This window comes from Vicugna pacos, chromosome 5 (genome assembly GCF_048564905.1).
Source record: "Vicugna pacos chromosome 5, VicPac4, whole genome shotgun sequence".
NCBI lineage: Eukaryota > Metazoa > Chordata > Mammalia > Artiodactyla > Camelidae > Vicugna > Vicugna pacos.
The window spans coordinates 9049373-9068918 of NC_132991.1; the positions used below are offsets into that span (position 1 = coordinate 9049373).

Below are 19546 nucleotides of genomic sequence, written 5' to 3' on the forward strand. Positions count from 1 at the left end.
CCCCCAACATTTTACTTTTTCACTTTTCAACTTACCATGATGTCATATAGCAGCCTAAATTACATTTATCTTTTGGTAGAGAATGGAATGTTCAAATGAGACTGTATGTAGTTATTTTCTATTTTATACTGTCTTGACTGTGAAATCCAGAAATAGGTAAGAGAATTTCTCTTTGAGACATAAAGGTTATGCTTACTTTTCTCTTAAAAAAAAGGTAAAATATTTTAATACAATAATTTATTTGGTATCTTGGCTATTAATGTTTAGGACTTAACTTCCTAAAATTTACAATTATGGATTTTGAATATTTGAAATAACATCATTTAGAGTATACTTAGGATTTTAAAATGTACATCTTTCCCCTCATACTAAATGACATTCCAAAATATCTACCACTCAACTCTAAATTTTATCAAGACTATACAGAAATATTCAGAAACCACTAGTAAATGAATCTATTTTAACCATAATCTATATAAAATAATTGTGTAATAAAACATTTCAATAGCTGAGAAAATTTCCACTTATATTAAAACTGGGCAATTTTAAACTTCTATCTCTCTGTAGACTTAAAAATAAAAAAAACCTGAAGAGGAAAATATACACATCCTTAAAGGGAATCAGATCCCCATCAGGCTGGACAATCAACTCTCCATATTAACATGCTTATAACTTAATAAGTATATATAAACTGGAGAAATTTATTTGTACACTAAATGACAAGAAAACCCTCATTTCAGTTATTGAGGGATCACATTTAGAAATAATTCAGTAAGTTTTCATTCCTTGTATGTAGTATCCCAGCCAACAGACCATCGTGAACAAAGCCTGATATGAACTGAAATGAATGCTGAAGAGTAATAATTTAGTTAGTGACTGAAATAAATCACAATTACCTGCTCTATCTTTAGCTTAGAGTATCAGTAGGTTTAACTTTAATGTGTATATTAGATGCCATTTCTAAAGTTAGGGATAAAATAAATATGAAATTTGCAGAATAAAGCATCTTTTAACTTGAGCTGCTAAACTGTAACCCTTGTCCCTCAGGAAAGGAATGTGCAGATTTCGAATAATTCCATAGCAGCAGAGCGCTCACTCAGTAGAACACAAATCATCTTGGCTTCTTGTGGCAAAATACAGGAATTGAGTAAGAAATAGAATTTCTTTACCCTCCTTTGACTGTATAACTCTCCATACAAGAAGCTATTTTTAAAAATGTGAACTGATTTAAACTGCATAAAACTGTAAATGTACAATATACATACATACCTCCTAGTGGGGTCAAATGAGTGCCTTTCATTAGACATACAAAGATGTCTCAAGGCACTTAAGGGGTTAAGACACAATGCATGCATTCCTTTACATCAAGTATGTGAAATCACATGATTTGGAATAAGCCAACCTTATGATAAATATAAGTTACATTACTAAATTCAAGAAAATTTGTAGATTCATATTTATACCTTCTATAAGATGCTGGTAAATGGACAATGTGCAGCATTTCCTGGGAAAAGCAAATTCCATCTTTCTTCTTATGAACAGCAGGTCTCTACAGGGGGAGTGTAGGGAAAGATGTGCTGCATCCATAGGCAGTGTATTGGCTAATATTGAGAATGATATTGCTAAAATTTAAAAAATAAAATCTGGTAATCAGTATAGTAAGTACATGAATCACTGGAAAACATCAGAGCTGACTCCTGATGTTTACTTCCTTTTGCTTGTAAGCTACAGGTTGTATAACAGAGATGATAATTCTGACCCTTGTTTGTGGCAATTCTACCAAAGGGGACTGCATGGCACCACCACAAGATTTCATAAATTACCCTGAACATACTCAGTTATTCACTATTTGTTCGGAGCAAAGCATGAAATAGTCTTCAAACACATGAACTATTGACTTTGAGAGTGACTTTTTTTTATAACATAAAGTGCAACAGTGCTGAAGTTTTCAGTTTTTGTTAGTTCTTCAATTTTTTGTTCAGATGCCATTTCCTGCAAGCAGTATTATGGCACAGTGAACGGAAAGCAGTTTTCCAACACATATCCCAGATCTTTGTTTTCTTATTTATTTGTTGATGTCGTTAAAGGTTTAACAAATCCTTCTTCATAAACTTTCAAAATAGCTTCACATACAAATCTGTATTGACTCTGAAAAATAAAAAATAAAAAGCAGAATTGATCAGAAAAACTAAAACACAAGCAAAAAAATAACAAACATCTCACTTGGCTTGTTTATACAAGAAATACCACTTTTCACCAAAAGACTGGCAAAAAATAAAAGTGTGACAAAATATCTTGTTGGCAAAACTCACTCATCCATTGCTATGAGGAATGTAAAACACTGCAGTCCCTATGGATGGAAGTTTGGTAGCATCCAACAAAATTACAATAGTTTTCATATTGACCCAGCAATCTCACTTCTAGGAATCTATCCAATATATAAACTAGAAAAAGAAACTGAAAACATTTACTCATAACTGAAGCTATTCACTGCTGCATTATTTGTAATAACAACAAAGTAGAAACAATTCAAATTGTCATCAGTAAGGTACTAGGTAAGTAATCTAATCTGGTACATCCTCACAGTGGAATCCTATCTATTTTGGGTAAAAAGGAAAAAAGTCTACAGACTACTATACAATGAATCCAGGATATTTCATTAAGTGAAAAAGGCAAGGTAGAGAAAAGTGCATAGAATACATTATCTTTATAAAAGAAAGCAGGGGGAGGATACAAATATGAATCTATCTTAATATATATGTTAAGAAAAAAGGGAGGGAAGAATAAATCATTAAAAAAAAAAAAGACTTCCTATAAAGAAAAGGAGTGAATAGGGTGTAGGACAGGGACAGAGACTAGACTTCATTGAATGTACTTCCTTCTTTTATAGATTTTAATTTGGAACCATGTAAAGATATCCCATAATTAAAACATTAATTTTAAAAGTCTCTATAAATTGAAAATAACATGAGACAAATCAATGTATCTAGTTGATGGCACAACCACATAGAGAGGAGCTATTTCTAAGGACCCTGAAACAGTAATTTGCTATATGTCTCTTGTAGATTATCTATCCCAAAGCAAAAAGAACTGCAGAAAAATTGAAAATTCTTTTTGGTAACTATACTGTTGGTAGTTGTAGTTGTTTGTTTCATTATTCTGAGACTGTTACTGGGTAATATGGAATAAAACAAAAGCGTACTTGTGATATTCTAACTCTTTCATTTCTGGTATTGTAGAGAACCACCATTCACATTAAAGAAGAAAAGAGATGAAGACGTAAGTAGAAAATGGCAATGGGGATGGGGTGGGATATAGCTCAAGTGGTAGAGCTCATGCTTAGCATACACAAATTCCTGGGTTCTATTCCCAGTACCTTCTCTAAAAAAATAAGTAAGTAAACCTAATTACTTTCCCCCTCGATAAAAGAAAAAAGAAAAAGAAAAAAATAAGAAAAAAGAAGTAAAAGGAAAAAAAAAAAGAAAATTGTAAGTAAAAACACTGTGGTCTGAATCTGTATTGGAAGCACCAATATTAACTCATGATAAGCTTGTTTTCCTGTCTCTGGCAATTGAAGATTTCCAGAGACAATTACTAACATTTACCCAACAGCAATAAAAACCCCTAGTGCTTAGAAGGTGGTCCCTAAATAATTTCCCAATAAAAAGAACCAGGGCCTTTTGGAGAAATTATTGATTCTGAGTCTGGGGCAGGAAATGTACAAGGTGGCGTCTGAATATCTTTACAGATAGCAAGGAAGCTATCAAAGTTACTAGCCTCAGGAGCTAGGCTGAATAGACTCCCATGACCAAAAATGGAACAGTTTTAGGCATCACTAAGAAAAATAACTGGACCTACTGTATAGCACAGGGAACTATATTCAATATCTTGTAATAAACTATAATGGAAAATAATCCAAAAAAGAAATATATATATATATATATATATAAAACTGGATCACTTTGCTGTATACCTGAAACATTATAAATCTATACAACAATAAAATAGTTTTGAAAAAAAGAAAAATAATTACAATGGGTTGAAACACATCACATATGTTTAAATCCATGATTTCAAAAGTAATACCAAAACAAACAAAAGTAAATGTTCACCACTGAGAGAGAGCAATGAACCAACTCATTATATTGAAAACTCGTAACTAAACAGAAAGCATCAAGCGTTTATCTTGTCTTGCTTGTACAGATTGTACCATTGGTTAACCAAATAGCAGATGAGAGGTTTCTCTTTAAAGAAGTATTACAACTAATAAAAAAAAAAAGAATGATAGAATATTATCATTTTGCAAGCCCAATGAATTAATAATGAAGACATTGATCACTCAAGGCTGCTAACATCACAAAAAGGAAAGCACAGACATCATGTACCTCTTGAAGGAAGAACATAATTACCACCTGAGCTGCTAAAGCCTACAGACCCATTTACCACTTCTGAGAAATATAAAGAACACCATCTTGGGAATGCAATCAGCAAAATCCAGACTATGAGAAAATATGCAACACAAACAACCTTGTTTATTTATCAAGTAAATGGCAAGAAAAAAGAAGAAAGATGTATGAAGAAGACACAGATTAAAGGAGATTTAGGAGACATATAAATCACTCCAAATGTGCGGACCATATCTGAATCCTGACTTTACACAAGCTGTAGGAACCAAAACCAAAACTCATGATATATGAAATGATCCAGCAATTTGACTTCTGGGTATGTACCCAAGAAGATTGAAAGCAGTGTCTAAAAGAGATATTTATACATCCAGGTTCATAGTACCATTATTTAGCAATAAATTGAAAGGTGAAAACAACCCAAATGTCCATCAACAAATGAAAGGATAAGCAAAATGTGGTTATACACACAATTAAATATTTTTCAGCCTTAAAAAGAAAGGGAATTCTGACACACGCTACAATATGGATGAACCTTGAGGATATTATGCTAAGTGAAATAAGCTAGTCACAAAAGACAAAAACTGTATGATTCCACTTATAAGATGTATCTACAGTAGTCAAATTTATAGAAACAGAAAGTAGAATGGTGGGTGCCAGGGGTTAAGAGAGAAAAAAATGGACAGTTGTTGTTAAATGGGTATAGAGTTTTAGTTTTGCAAGACGAAAAAGTTCTAGAGACTGGTTTTACAATAAGGTGAATATACTTAACACTACTGGATTGTATATTTAAAAATAGTTAAGATGGTCAATTTTATATTGTGTATTTTCCTACAATTAAAAGTAAAAAATCCATGAATGACTGAAAAATTGTGCTTAACACTGGAATTTGACACAACACTGTAAAATGATTATGAATCAATAAAAAATGTAAAAAAAAAAAGTAAAAAATCTATTATGTATGTATGGATGGATATAGATACAAAACCTCAAGAAAATACTAGCAAATCAAGTCAAGGAATGTATAAAAAGAATTACACACCATGTCTAAGTAAGATTTATCTCAGGAATGAAAGGTTAGTTTAACATCCAAAAATCAATCTAGCGCATTACATTAAAAGACACAAACCACATGATTATCTCAACAGATACAGAAAAAGCATTTGACAAAATTGAACACCCTTTCATGATGAAAATCCTCAACAAACTAGTAACAGAGAAAATGTTCTCAACTTGATAAACAGGTGTTAATGAAAAATCCATGGCTAATATGATACTTAGTGGTGAAAAACAGAAAACTGTACCCCTAAGATCAGGAACAAGACAAGGATGGTTGGTTTTAGCACTTCTATTTAACACTGTGCTGGAGGTTCTAGCCAGGATACTTGGGCAGATGAAGAGAAGAAATAATATAAGATAAGATGAGATAAGACAAAAAGGAAAAGAAAACCAAGGCATCTATATTGGAAAGAAATAAGTAAACTATCTCTATTTGCAAATAACATAATCTTGTATAAAAAGAATCCTAAGGAATTTACTTTCACACATACAAAAAAAGTTAGAGTTAATAAATGATTTCAGCAAAGTTGCAGGATACATGATTAATATGCAAAATCAGTTTTATTTCTATGCCCAAGCAATGAATAGTCCAAAAATGAAATTAAGAAAATAAGTTCACTTAGAATAGGACCAAAAAGACTAAAAAACTTAAGAATAAATTTAACAAAACAAGTACCTGACTTGCACACTGAAAACTACAAAACACTGTTGAAAGAAATTAATGAAGACATAAATAAATGGGAAGACATTTTGTATTAATGCTTTGGAAGATGGAATATCATTAAGATGGCAATAATCCCCAGAATGATCTACAGATTTAATACAATTCCTATTGTGCTTTTTTTGCAGAGAGGACAAACTGATTCTAAAATTCATATGGAAATGCAAGGGACCCAGAATTGTGAAAACAGTTTTGAAAAAGAACAGAGTTGGCAGATGCACAGAGTAATGCAGATATTACAAATCTAGAGTAATCAAAACAGTGAGTATTAACGTAAGACCAGACATACAAATCAATGGAATACAACTGAAAGTCCAGAAATAAACCCTTACATTTGTGGTCAACTGATATTCGACAAGGGACCCAGAGACCATTCATGGGGAAAGAATAGTCCTTTTAACAAATGGGGTTGGGACAACTGTATATCCATATGCAGAAGAACAAAGTTAGAACCCTACCTCAAACCATGTGCAAATATTAACTCAAAATGGATCAGACACTTCAGTGTGAGAGCTAAACTATAAAACTCTTGAAAGAAAACAGAGGAGTATATCTTTGTGATCTTAAGTTAGGTAATGAGTTCTTAGCTAACCAAAAGTATGTGTGATTAAAAACAAACACACACAACTGGACTTGATCAAAGTAACTTTTGTGTTTCAAATGACTTAATCAAGAAAGTGAACAAACAGCATAAAACATTTGTAAACTATAGATCTATAAGAGACTTGTATTTAGAAAATATAAAGAACTCTTACAATTCAACAATAAAATGACAAAAAACCAAATTGAAAAATGGACAAAAGATTTGGACAGTTCTCCAAAGAAGATATACAAATAAATGGCCACATGAAATGATGCTTGATATCATAAGTTATTACAGAAATGCAAATCAAAACCACAAGGCCACTTTGTATTCAATAGCATGGCTACAATAAAGATAGGTAATAATAAGTGATAACAATGATGTGGAGAAAATGGAACCCCCCTACACTGCCAGGGGAATTACTGTAGCTGCTTTGGAAAACAGTCTGGGGGATCCTCAAAAGGTTAGACAGAGTTACCGTACGACCCAGGAATTCCACTCCTGAGTATACACCCAAGAGAAATAAAAACGTTTTCACACAAAAACATATACACAAATGTTTATGGCATCACTATTCATAACAGTCAAAATGTGGAAACAATCTAAATGCCCATCAACATTTGAATATATGATATATCTATTCAGTGAAATATTATTGAAGGAAAAAAGTACTGATATATTCCACAAAATGTATAAACCTTTTAATATTGTGCTAATTTAAGGAAACCAATTTCAAAAGACCAAATTGTATGATTCCATTTATATGAAAGGTCGAGAACAGGCAAAAATGTATAGAGATAGAAAAGTAGACTGACAGTTGGTTGCCTAGGGCAGGGCTGGGGGAAGGCTGGGGAAGGTGTGAAGGAAAATGGGTACAGAGTGCCTTTTTTTGGGTGATGAAAATGTCCTAAAATTAGATAGCAATGATGGTTGCAAAGCTCTGTGATATACTAAAAACCAATGAACTGTTCACTTTGAAAAAGGGTAACTTTTATGGTATGTGGATTATATTTTAATGAAGCTTCTCTAAAATTTAAAGACATGATTTATATGAGACAACTGGAAATTTGAATATTCGCTATTGTTAGTATTAGGTTAGTACTGTTAATTATAATTTGGTGTGATAATGGTATTGTGGTTTTGTTTAGAAGGAAAAACACTCCTTATCTTTTAGAGATACACACTAAAATATTTATAGGCAAAATGATTTGATATCTAAGATTTGTTTCAAATATGAAAAGAGTAGGTGGCAGTATAAAGGAAACACTATGGCAAATGTTGGGTCTGAGTACTCAGCATAGTATTTGTTGTATTATATTGCCTGTTTTTGTGTACGTTTGAAATGTTCTACAATTAAAAACTAAAAAAATGACAGGCACTTTTTAAATCACATAGATCAATTCACTTCAGTAACCTTAATGCTAACATTTCACAATGGCTCCATATAAAAAATAATCTTAACATTAACTCTAAAATTCCATAATTCCTCTTTTGATTTTTAGAAAATAATTCAGAGTCAGTAAGTTAGTAGCTTAATTTCCATGATTTTTGTTGTTGCAATTTAAGTTCTTATGTAAAAAAGAAAGGCAATTTCACCATAGCTGCCTTACTGAAAGCAGGTCTATCAAGAATCTCCAGTTTAGGAATGCTATCGTTCTCAGCATTCCATTTGACTAAGTAACACAGGGCAAGTTCGTCTTCTGCACCTGTTTATCGACAGTCAAAAATTAACATGCTAGGGTGCTGCTGACAAACATTTTCTGTAAAAGACCAGATGGTATATATTTTAGGTTTTACTATCACATGGTGCTTTTTTGCAACTTCTCAACTCTGCTTTGTAATGTGAAACCAACCATAGACAATATATAAATAAATGAGCATGATTGCTTCCAATAAAACTTTATTTATAAAAATAAGCAGTGGACCAGGTTTGGCTCCTGCACTAGGGTTTTTAGCTTCTGGCAGGAAATTACAAAGAGATAAATATGGTTTGGAATATTCACTGATAAAAATAATCATGTTGAGAATACACACTTGTACTTACAGGTGTTTGGATCATCATGGCTCGTTGATCTCTCATTGTTCTTACAATATCTAGTGGATAAACTGGTTGATTGCATTCAATGAGACACATGGCTGTTTCCATAGTAATAAGAACCCCGGTTCTCCCAATCCCAGCACTAAAAAAGACAAAAATATGGGGCTTACTGATACTATTCTGTTAAATATCTTGTGCACTTTGTGCAGAACATTAAAGTACTGAATCATAATATAGTAGAAGAACAATTTGATTTTAATGTTTCATATTAACAAAAGTAGTAAGCCAACTAGAAACTATTTTGAAAACCAAAAAAGTTCACACTTAATACAAGTTAAATGGTTTGCACCCACCCCCTCCTTCACTGTTAGTTGTAAAAATACTGCTTTAAAAGAACTATATTTCAGTTTTTAAAATCTGAACAAGGTATAGAAGCTTACTGGAGTAACTCCCTTTAAAGCCAAAATAAGAGAACTACAATAATAAATCATTAACAAATGTATAAAAGATAACTATTAAACATGCTCAAAAAATCATTTTTAAAACCAAATTTAATTTTGATTAAACCCATTAATGAGTTAGTTAGGAACAACATTTTGAAGTATTCTCTGTGAATGTGGATATAGAAGCTACTGGGGACTAAGGACATGAAATGGCCAAATATGTACACCATTCCTGCCATTTTGCCTCTCAAGTATTTGGTCTACAATCTGTTTTGATGATTTGAAAGTTTGCTCCTGAAAAGTGCTGGGAAGTTTAAGGATAAAGAGATACCTTAATACATCCTCTAAATAAATCACTTATTAACAGAGGTGGCCAGGATAAGGAGAAAATTTCAGGCTCTTAATCTCTGGGTTGATGGCAGTAAGGCTCGAGTCATTGTATTTGGTCTGTCGAGGGCAGACGGGGGCCTGAGTCTGAAAGGAAGGGAGGGTCGTCTGCTACTGTTCACCTGGGGCTCGTGGAAGCAGCACATTCTGTGACAGTATTTGCTGGGCAGGGCCATCTCAAGAGAAGTGAGATACTCACCATAAGTCGTAAGAGGGGCCATAGGCTAGGAAGGAGGACCCTGCTGGTAGGGGGAATTCCAAAACTTAGGCTGCAGCCTAATTCCTACAATACTGTATTTCATCAAATCTAAGATACAATTAAGTTTAAGATACAATCAAATTTCAGAGGTGTTTATGAAAAAGACAAGTTTCTAAGAATCAGTGCAGTAAGCATTAATTTTACTTCTTACGATAAAGTTTCTGCCAATCATATCTTAAAACATACCCTTTGCCTTCTACCTTCAGAGCATAGCTTTGAGTTCTCTCTGATTATTGTAGTGACAATATCAACCTAAGAACAAAATATTCCCCTTTAAAAATGACATAGCTAGTCAGTTACTCAATCATAAAAGACAGAAAGTAAAATACCTGCAATGAACAACAATAGGTTCTTCTTTGCCAGCCCTCTTATTTCGTACATGACAAACAAAATCCAGAAAGTCGCTCGAATCATCAGGGACTCCATGGTCAGGCCAGGCTATATACTGGATCTGAGTGAGTTGACGACTCTCATTTTTCTAAGTGTAAATGAAAAATTATGCATCTTGATTTAGAAATAATTCTTAAAATATAAATAAATATTCCTGTCATTTTAATTTTAGAAGAAAAGCAGAAGAAACTACTCTCATTACCCGCTCCCAAAAGTAATACATAAACTCAATAAAACCCAACAGTTCAGGGAAAAGGAAAGAAACCATTTTATAGAACAGTTGTAACCATTTAAGTATTAGTCACTTGGATTATTACTCTTCTTATAAGTCAATTTTCAAATCTTGACTTAATTATTTTTGGGGAGCCAAGGGCTCATATAATGGAGAAAGTAAGGTTACTGAATATACTTTATACATCTGGGTACCTATAAGCATCTGGGTTCAAATCTCAACTTTGCCAGTTAAGACAATAACTTTTAGAGCTTCACTTTCTTCAACTGAAAAACAAAATAACATTTACACCTCAAAGGGACAGTCTTATGTCATAAGGATTCAGTGAGAGGACCTGTAAATCACCCAATCTGCTGTTTGGAATCATATACTCAACAATTAGTAGCTATAATCATTCAACACTATGAAATCTGGTTATTATACTTTACACTAAAGGGAGCTTCCAGAAAAGACCATGAAAGTAAAAGGTAATCAAGAAAGAATTCCCAAAGACATTTCAGTTTAATTTGATAACTAATTTTTCAGATGAATTGAAGGTATCTAATACAAACTACCTTTGACTATTATTCCTAACAAAAGAATTTAATGGTACCAAAAATGTATAAGAATGGGTAATATAAAAGTATATTTTATTAAGTTTTGGGGTAGCATCTGTCTGTCTGTCTGTCCATTCATTCACCCACGTACATATGTATTTATGGTAGCAAAAAACTTCCATGGATAATCTATAGGTGGAGGATAATACAGGGACTTGGATGAAGGTATACACATCATTTTATGTAACCATGTGTAACTTATCTTTCATATCTATTTAGGAAATGAGGAAATAGCTTATTGCCTTGACTTGTTACATTAGACCATAAGCTATACAGTACATGTCCCTGAACCCAAAATGAATTCTGATAATATCTCTAACCCATAAGATTTTGAAACTTCAATTTTTTATTTCTTGTAACTTTAGCTTTATTTAGTGTCAAATTCCTTTAATATATATCAGCACAACTTCTAGCTCCTTCCTTTTTTGGTCTAAGGCCCTGTCTTGCTGGACTTCTCTGATCACACTCGGGGAGGAGGTGTGGTACGGGCAGTGTGTGAGTGGGGCCAGGGGAGATAAGCTCTCATTTCCAAAGGCATAACTATTGATGGGACAGGCCTGGGCCTTCATAGCATGGGCTGTTTGCTCTTCCCTAGCAATTGCTTCTTTCTTCTTTTAGTCCCCTTCAAAATCAAAGGTAGCTGGTGTAAGCATTGAAAGTAGGGTGCACTGTCTCTAGCAGCCTGACAAGACTGGCAGCATGCTGCTCTCCACACACATCTTCCAATTGGGTTACTGAGCCATCATTTATTAAACAGTTTCCATTTCTGACTCTGGATTTGGATGTCAAGTGGAGTGACTCAGTTAGCAGTAAGAAAAACTAAAAATTAGAAAGTTATGATCTGTCTGATGCCAGAGGGTCCTGGCTACGATCTTTTCCTTCTTAATACTGAGGAGACTGTAAAATTGCTCTCCTCTACTCTTTTAAAACAGGGTAATAATTTGATAGCTTTCAATTGTTCTTTCAGTTCCTACAAATGTACTCCAATACTTCACCGATATTACTTAAATCTTTATAACCAACAACCTTGGTATAATTTTTATGAATAGGAAAAGTATTGAGTAATAAGTACTATTTACTAGATTATTTTTTCACTGATCATTCATATTTACCTTGGAAATTAGAAATAAATTTATTATAGTAGGAGAACATACTTCATAAGATTCCAAAGAACCCCAATAAAGCAAATAGTTCAGCAATTTTTAATTTCTTCTAGTGACCAGGACTCAGACTAAAAACATTTTTATCTTTCAAAGACTTTACCTTGAACATAACAGTTCTAATAAATAGATATCCTGTCTTCCTACCTCCTGGTTAAATAGTGTCATCTTCCTGAAGATATATGCAGTGTTTCCTTCTTCTGAGTGGCAGGTGACTTGGTAGCATCCATAGGATGAACTTCCTGTGGGTTCTGGCCAATATTGGTGACACTTAACCTGATATCAATAGATTTTAGAAACATACAAAACTTAGGTTCTCCAATTTTTTTAATGTTTTAATTTTTAAGATCTTTCAAACTTACAGAAAAGTTAGAATAATTTCATAAACTCTCATATACTCCTTAATCTAGATCTGCCAACTAGTTAACATTGTTTTTTCCTTGTCATTTTTTCCTTTGTAGTAATAATCTGTTTGCATAGATTTTGAGACTACAAATATCCTGTTTCTAACAACCTTCCACCCAATGTTTTACCATTCATGATTAATTCTTGCCTGAAGTAATTATTACCAGGTGGCAAAATGGTGTACTAATTTTGATATTTCTTAGATTTAAGTTAACAATGAGAAAGAATTTTCAATTAAAATGCCAAATGCAATCCCATTTATTTTCATAATTAGGATTTTTAAAAAAAGTTTTACTGACATATAGTTCACATACTATCCAATTTACACATTTAGAGTACACTATTCAATTGCTTTTAGTATAATCATAGAGCTGTGTAACTATTACCATAATCACATTTAGAACATTTCTATCACTCCCAAAAGAAACCCCATACCCGTTAGTAATCACTGTGTATTCCTCTATGCCACCTTGCTTCCTCCACTCCAGACCTAGGCAACACTAATCTACTTTCTGTCCCCTGTGGATTTGTCTATTTTGGACATTACATATAATGGAATCATAAAACACATAGTCTTTGGTTACTGACTTTGTTCATGTAGCAAAATGTTTTCAAGGTTCATCCATGTGGTAGCATGTATCATTTTTTCATACCTTTTTATTACCAAAAAATAATCTACTGTATGAATATACTACATTTTATCTGGTACATCCAGGTTGTTTCCACTTTTTGGCTATTAAAAATAATGCTGCTATAAACGTTTGTGTACAAGTTTTTCTGTGGACATTATGTTTTTAATTCTCCTAGGTATACCTCGGAGTGAAATTGCTGATTACAGTAACTCTATGTCTAACTTTTTCAGGAACTGACAGACTGTTTTCCAAAGTGGCCGCACCATTTTACAAATCCGCCAGCAGTATAGGAGGGTTCCATTTTCTCCACAGCACCACCAACATTTGTTACTATCTGTCATCTTTATTTTAGCCATCCTACTAGATATGAAGTAGTACTGCATAGTGGCTTTGATTTGCGTTTCCCTGATGACTAAAGATGCAGAGCGTCTTTTCACAACCTTATTGGCCATCTGAATATCTTCTTTGGAGAATCATGTATTCAGATACTTTTGCCATTTTTAAATGTGGTATTTGTTATTTTATTGTTAAGTTGTATGAGTTCTTTACATAGTCTAGATAAAAATCTCTCATCAAAAAGTATACATTAATCCATTTAAACAGTAACAATAATAATGGCTAACAGTTATATCACATTGTAACATATTTATTATGTGTTAGTCACAGTTAAGCACTTAACCATGATGATTTTAATCATGATGCCGTAAGAAAGGAAGTTTAAAAGTTATAGCTCTATATGCAACGTAATTTTAAAAAGTCCAAGCAATGTGTAAGATTCAAGTATGACTTACTCTGCCACGTTCAACTTGTGTGGTTAACATTACAACCATGGAGGAGCCTTGTTCCCAAGTCATCTGCCAAAAATCTGTACAAGTGTGTGGTAATGGCCCTTGACAAGCAATGTACTGATTTATAATTCTAGAAGAAGGAATTTCCATCTAAAAAGAAAAGGACACAAAACAAAATCTTTTGCATTATTACTTTTTACTATGATTAATCATATAAAAATCATCTAGTAAATGATAACTAAATACAACCAATGTCAATAAATTACAAAGTCAATAAAAGAAACATTTATCAACAATTTGTTTTATTTGTGGAAGAAATTTCTTGGCAACATCTAGTAGTTATACATGTTTATCTTTCAATTAGTGGAAACAGGAATTTAAACATTGTCCAAAGCACTCTTATGGTTTTAAGAGCAGCTCTACAGAGAATCCTGTTTTAGAGGCAGAAACTTGTTACAGAAATAAAAGTTATTTGTCTCTAAACAGCACATTAGTAAAATTTGTGAGGAGCAAAAATTCTGCCATTTGCTTTAGTTTAGATTTTCACATTATGTATGTGTGTACATATAGAATGTGATATATACATAATTATATATATCATATATATAAAACATGAAGGATGTTAGAAAAATATTTTAAATTCATTATTTTCAGAAAGTAAGACTGAGTTTTGGAGGAAGATGAGTCATCATCCTATAATATTTTTAAGACTGAACTGAAAAAAAAAAAAAAAGGTTTCATAAGCACATGGCAATTGGAAGGATTTTCCTCACCAAAGGGTGAGGAAAGAAGTCTCCTTCCCATCCCAGCCTTCAGTTTATGCCCAGGAGGGCAATCTTTTTCTAGTTTCTAATACATCCTTTCAGAGATATTCCATATACAACACACAAATGTACATGCAAAACTATCTTCCTTATTTTCTGTAAAATATAAATGGCAGCATATAATGTTTTGCATCGTGTTTCTTTTATCCACTTTATCTTTGAGATCATGTCAGATTAGTACATAAAATTTCATTCTTTTTAATGGCTCCTGTATAAATATACTATAATGTATATAACATTTAAGTTGCTGCTAACCTATCTGCTACCACAAGCAATGCTACACTGAATACTTCTGTAAATCTTAACATTTTTGCACACAAGAAGAAATATATTTGTATGGGCAAGAGGAAGAAATGAGAATGCTGGATCAAAGTGTATGTGCTTTTAAAAGTTTAATAGATAGGACCAAATTACTCTCCATTATACTTCCACCAAAAATGTATGAGGAATGCTTGTTTCTCACTAAATTCCTTAATATATTCATCTTTATCCACACTCTGAAACTCTCAGTTTGAAGTGTAAGACTGACTTTTTTGTTTTTGGTACACCTAACCTAATCTGGACTCATTCAACAGCAATATCTGACCAGAAATAAGACTATTTATAGTCTCTCAGTTCCACTTTGTGGGGATATCCATAGTTTGCTTGCTACTGAGTACCAGTATGTTGATTACAGCCTAATGTCCCATAGCCTGCTGGGGACATTACTTATTATGAATATGTTACATGCACTGATTAACCTTTCAAAAATCCAAAAAATTCTGAATCTCAAAGTATATTTGACCCAAGACTTCAGCTAAAGGATATAGACTTGTATACAGTATTATCAAGCTTTTTGATATTTCAATCCAATAGGTGAAAACTGGTACTCCTTGCAGTTTTGATTTGTACCTTTTGTGAATTAAGTTGAGCATATTCATTTAGCTGTTTGTTACTGTTATTTTTCTAAGTGTAAAAAAAAAGTCCTTATCAGAGGTGTATACTAAAACAGTAGATCCTCATTATTCATGTATTCTGTATTTTGCAAATTTGCCTACTTGCTAAGATTTACTTGTAACCCCAAGACACTTCAGGGTGTTTGTGGTTATCTGCAGACATGTCCAAAGACTTGAAAAATTTTGAGTCACCCGACATACAGTATTAGCTAGAAATGTGCCCAAGATGCCTTTCTGCTTTCTTGTTTCTCCTCTAATACTGTAAACAAGTGTTTTTCCGGTCTATTTAGGACCATGTTTTTTTATTTTGGGGGCTTGTTATTGGGGATTTCACTGTTTAAAACTGTCCCCAAGGGTCGTGCTATCTAGTATTTTGAAGTGCAAGAAGGCCGTGATGTGCCTTATGCATTATACATAATGTTAGATAAGCTTCCTTCAGGCATGAATTATAGTGCTGTTGGCTGTGTGTATTAAGTAAGTTCCTTAAAACAGAAACAAGGTTATGTATTGATCAGCTGACAAAATGATGCAGTTAGAGGCTCAGGTGAGATAACCCTCCATTTCCCCTTGGAGCGATGATTCAGTATTTGCTAATTCTGTGTTCATGAAGACTTTATAGACTGTAATTGTTGCCATTAACAAGAACTGACTATCTATAACCAAACAAAGAGATATATTTAAGCTTAAAAAAATAATTCAGGGGTAGTGTTTAGATGAAACAAGACTACCCATTTACAGCTGGGCAACAGGTTTCTGAAGGGAAGCTCTTCATACTATTCTCTCACTTTTGTACAGGCTTGAAAATGGCCATAAACTTTTCAAAAAATGTCATTTGCTTTCCTTTTTCTATGAATTGTCTTTGCATATCCTTCATTATTTTCACTGCACTGTATTTATTTTTCTTATTCACTTATAGAGCTCTTCGTATATTGAAAAAATAAGTCCTTTGTAGTATTTTTAAAAATTCGGTTTGTCATTTGATTTTAGCACCTTCTAAGCATCTCCAAAATTAAAATTTTTATACTGCCGAACTCATCAATCTTTTCTTTATAGCTTAGATGTTTCTCAAGTTAGAAAAACCTCTTCTCTGAGACTTTAAATAATTCTCCCATATTTCCTCCAAGTTTTTTCATGATTCTATTTTTCACATTAATATTTTGATATGTCTAGAATATATGCTGACATCAAGAGTGAAGTATTTATAGATAGCATGATGTATGGATCTGTTTGAAAACAATCTGCACGTGTGGGGGCATGGGTAGGGGTATAGGTGAAACAAAGCTGGCCATGAACTCACAATTGTTGAAGCTGAGTGATGTTATATATGAAGTCTCATTTCACCTTTTCCTCTATTTTTATATATTTTAAATTTTCTGTATTATGAAGTGAAAAAAAAAGTAAGCAATAATCCTTCTTTTCCCCCAGAAGGGGGGAAACACCTTCTTATAATGATATATTCTAGATAGTTGACCTAAACCACTCCTCAAATAGTCTGTCTCACTGTCAATGATTTAAAAGACTATCTGTGCCATAAACAAAATTCTAGTATTTACTGCAGTCTATTTCTGGACTACTCTATTCCAGTGATTTATGTGTATATTAACATAACAGTACCAAAAGTATTTCTTTAAGTAGTAATTTTATAAATTTTTCAATACCTGGAAGTTTTAGAATTCTCTTAGAGGTTTTTAAACAAAAAGGAATAAATCTCAAAGTTTATAGCAGCCTCTTATTCCGAATGACAAAGGCATAATTTAAAAACAACTTACATTTATATAATTTGCATTGATATAGTCTTCATCACCCTTTAAAATCACCCGTGTAGCATCATCTGAAAAAATTTAAAAGAAAGAATGTTTTAATAAAGATATGTTAAAAAGATTAAGCTTAACATACAGAGAGGGTAGATACTTACAAGGCGAAATATCTCTGTATCTATTTTTGGAAATGTTCTGAGGTAATTTGGCACAAGACATTGTCATTCCAGGTTTTTTCCGATATAGTTGCTAAAAAAAAAGTACAAGACGAGTCCAGAAAGCCATCAAGAGTTTGTTTTGTTTTTCAGACTTGTTTCTATACTATCAAGAAACAGGTTTTTTCCTTAGAATACCTCCTCTATACAATGATGTGCCTTAGGTTAGCAGAGTACTGAACCAGATTTGCAAAGCTAAATTCTGCACAATTTCTGACATGAATTATATATATTTTGAAAAATGGTTAAACAAATAAAAACAATTTTGCTTGCAGCAAAATTATCTGACATTTTGAATAGTAAATCTGCAAAAAACATCTAGCTTTTATTTAGTTTATAGAGATGTTTAAAAGTAACATGGATATACCCTAAATATTTGATAGTCACAAATATTTTTCGGTCACTTATCTATAACATATGCTTCAGAGCAACAAATATTTAATGATGGTTAACTACACTGACAAAACTTAGAGAAGGATTAAATATGACAAGGCACAAAAATTATTTTCTTTCACTCGAGATTTTTAAGTCTATAGTAGTTTATCTTCATCTCCAACAGTTATTTAATTACAGAAAAAATGTAGTTTGATGACATACCTATAAAATCTCCTTATCCCTCTCTCGTAAACAGACATCTAGTTATGAAACCATGGCTAGTATTTTGGAAGCAATTTTTAAAACTTTGCATTTTAGAACTCTTTTTTATGCCAAATATTTCTCAGAATAACATTTTAGTTTACAAATTATAGCTGATATAGTTTACAGATTATAGTAGATTATGCAGTTAAGAAGCCATGAAATTAATCAGAAAATATGAGCAAACATCTTTTCCATACAATGTTACTTACATCAAACTGTGTCAGTACTGTTCCAGTGATTAGCCCCTCAGCTAGCTGGATCATTGACTCTCGCAGGGAATGGTCATCCTGGTGGACACTATCTAGTGGGGCTTTCTCAGGAATGTACTGGAAGTCTGGCTCATTTTCTAGCTTTTCTTCCACTACATCATATACAGCTAAAAAAAAACAAAAACCAAAACCAAAAGAGCCTCAAGGAAACAATGAATTAGCAAAAGGAATTTATCAGATATTATTTAATTTCATGTTGGGAAAAATAATTCATTTATTCATAATTCATCAGATCTGAGTCTGGGGCCACCGTTTATGGTCTGAGAGTGGTTGTGGAGTTGAAGAAGTACCTTTGGGGAAAGAAAGGTTCTTGTGCATGCTGCTGAAAATGTAACTTAAAGAGACATTAAGAAAAAGAGAAGCTGCCAAAAAGCAGCTCTGAACAGATTTGCCCTTAATCTGTGGGACTAAGGGCAAGAGTACAAATAGAGGCCTATATACCGGTACTATGTCTAGACATGAAAAATTACAAGTAAATTGAAGTATGATAAACAAAACATGTTCTATTCTCTTTCCTTGACATATCTACAAAACAACGCGGGGGGACAGATTTCAAATGAGAATTCTAGGCCAGAATTCATGGCCATGGTAGTATGAGGAGAGCCAGACCCCAGGCTGTGGCCAGTAGCCCACCTTACTTCTTTTCCCACCCATAGTTCCACTCTTTAACATGGGGGCCTATAAACTTACCCATGAACATCCCAGGCCATCTGTAAGCTTGTTCTACACCCCTCTGGAAATTGCTTCCTCTGAGTTACCCTGTTGGCCTATACCTCTCATCAACCCTTAGGAGAATGAATCTGGGAAAAAT

The 19546-nt window shown here is 33.0% G+C and overlaps 1 protein-coding gene across 5 annotated transcripts in view; it reads right to left on the reverse strand.

The window, feature by feature from the left end:
* Positions 1 to 1684: 1684 nt before the first annotated feature.
* The window catches only part of PTPN4 (protein tyrosine phosphatase non-receptor type 4), a 145196-nt gene continuing 127334 nt past the window's right edge, over positions 1685 to 19546 (reverse strand). For all 5 annotated transcript variants that reach the window (XM_072960831.1, XM_072960830.1, XM_072960829.1 and 2 more), the window contains 8 exons: positions 18676 to 18842; positions 17771 to 17861; positions 17625 to 17686; positions 14100 to 14246; positions 12419 to 12547; positions 10223 to 10371; positions 8811 to 8946; positions 1685 to 2148 (listed from right to left, as the gene is read on the reverse strand). In XM_072960831.1, coding sequence (XP_072816932.1) covers positions 2062 to 2148; positions 8811 to 8946; positions 10223 to 10371; positions 12419 to 12547; positions 14100 to 14246; positions 17625 to 17686; positions 17771 to 17861; positions 18676 to 18842 — 968 coding nt within the window. In that variant the 3' untranslated portion in view covers positions 1685 to 2061. The remainder of the gene's footprint in view (positions 2149 to 8810; positions 8947 to 10222; positions 10372 to 12418; positions 12548 to 14099; positions 14247 to 17624; positions 17687 to 17770; positions 17862 to 18675; positions 18843 to 19546) is intronic.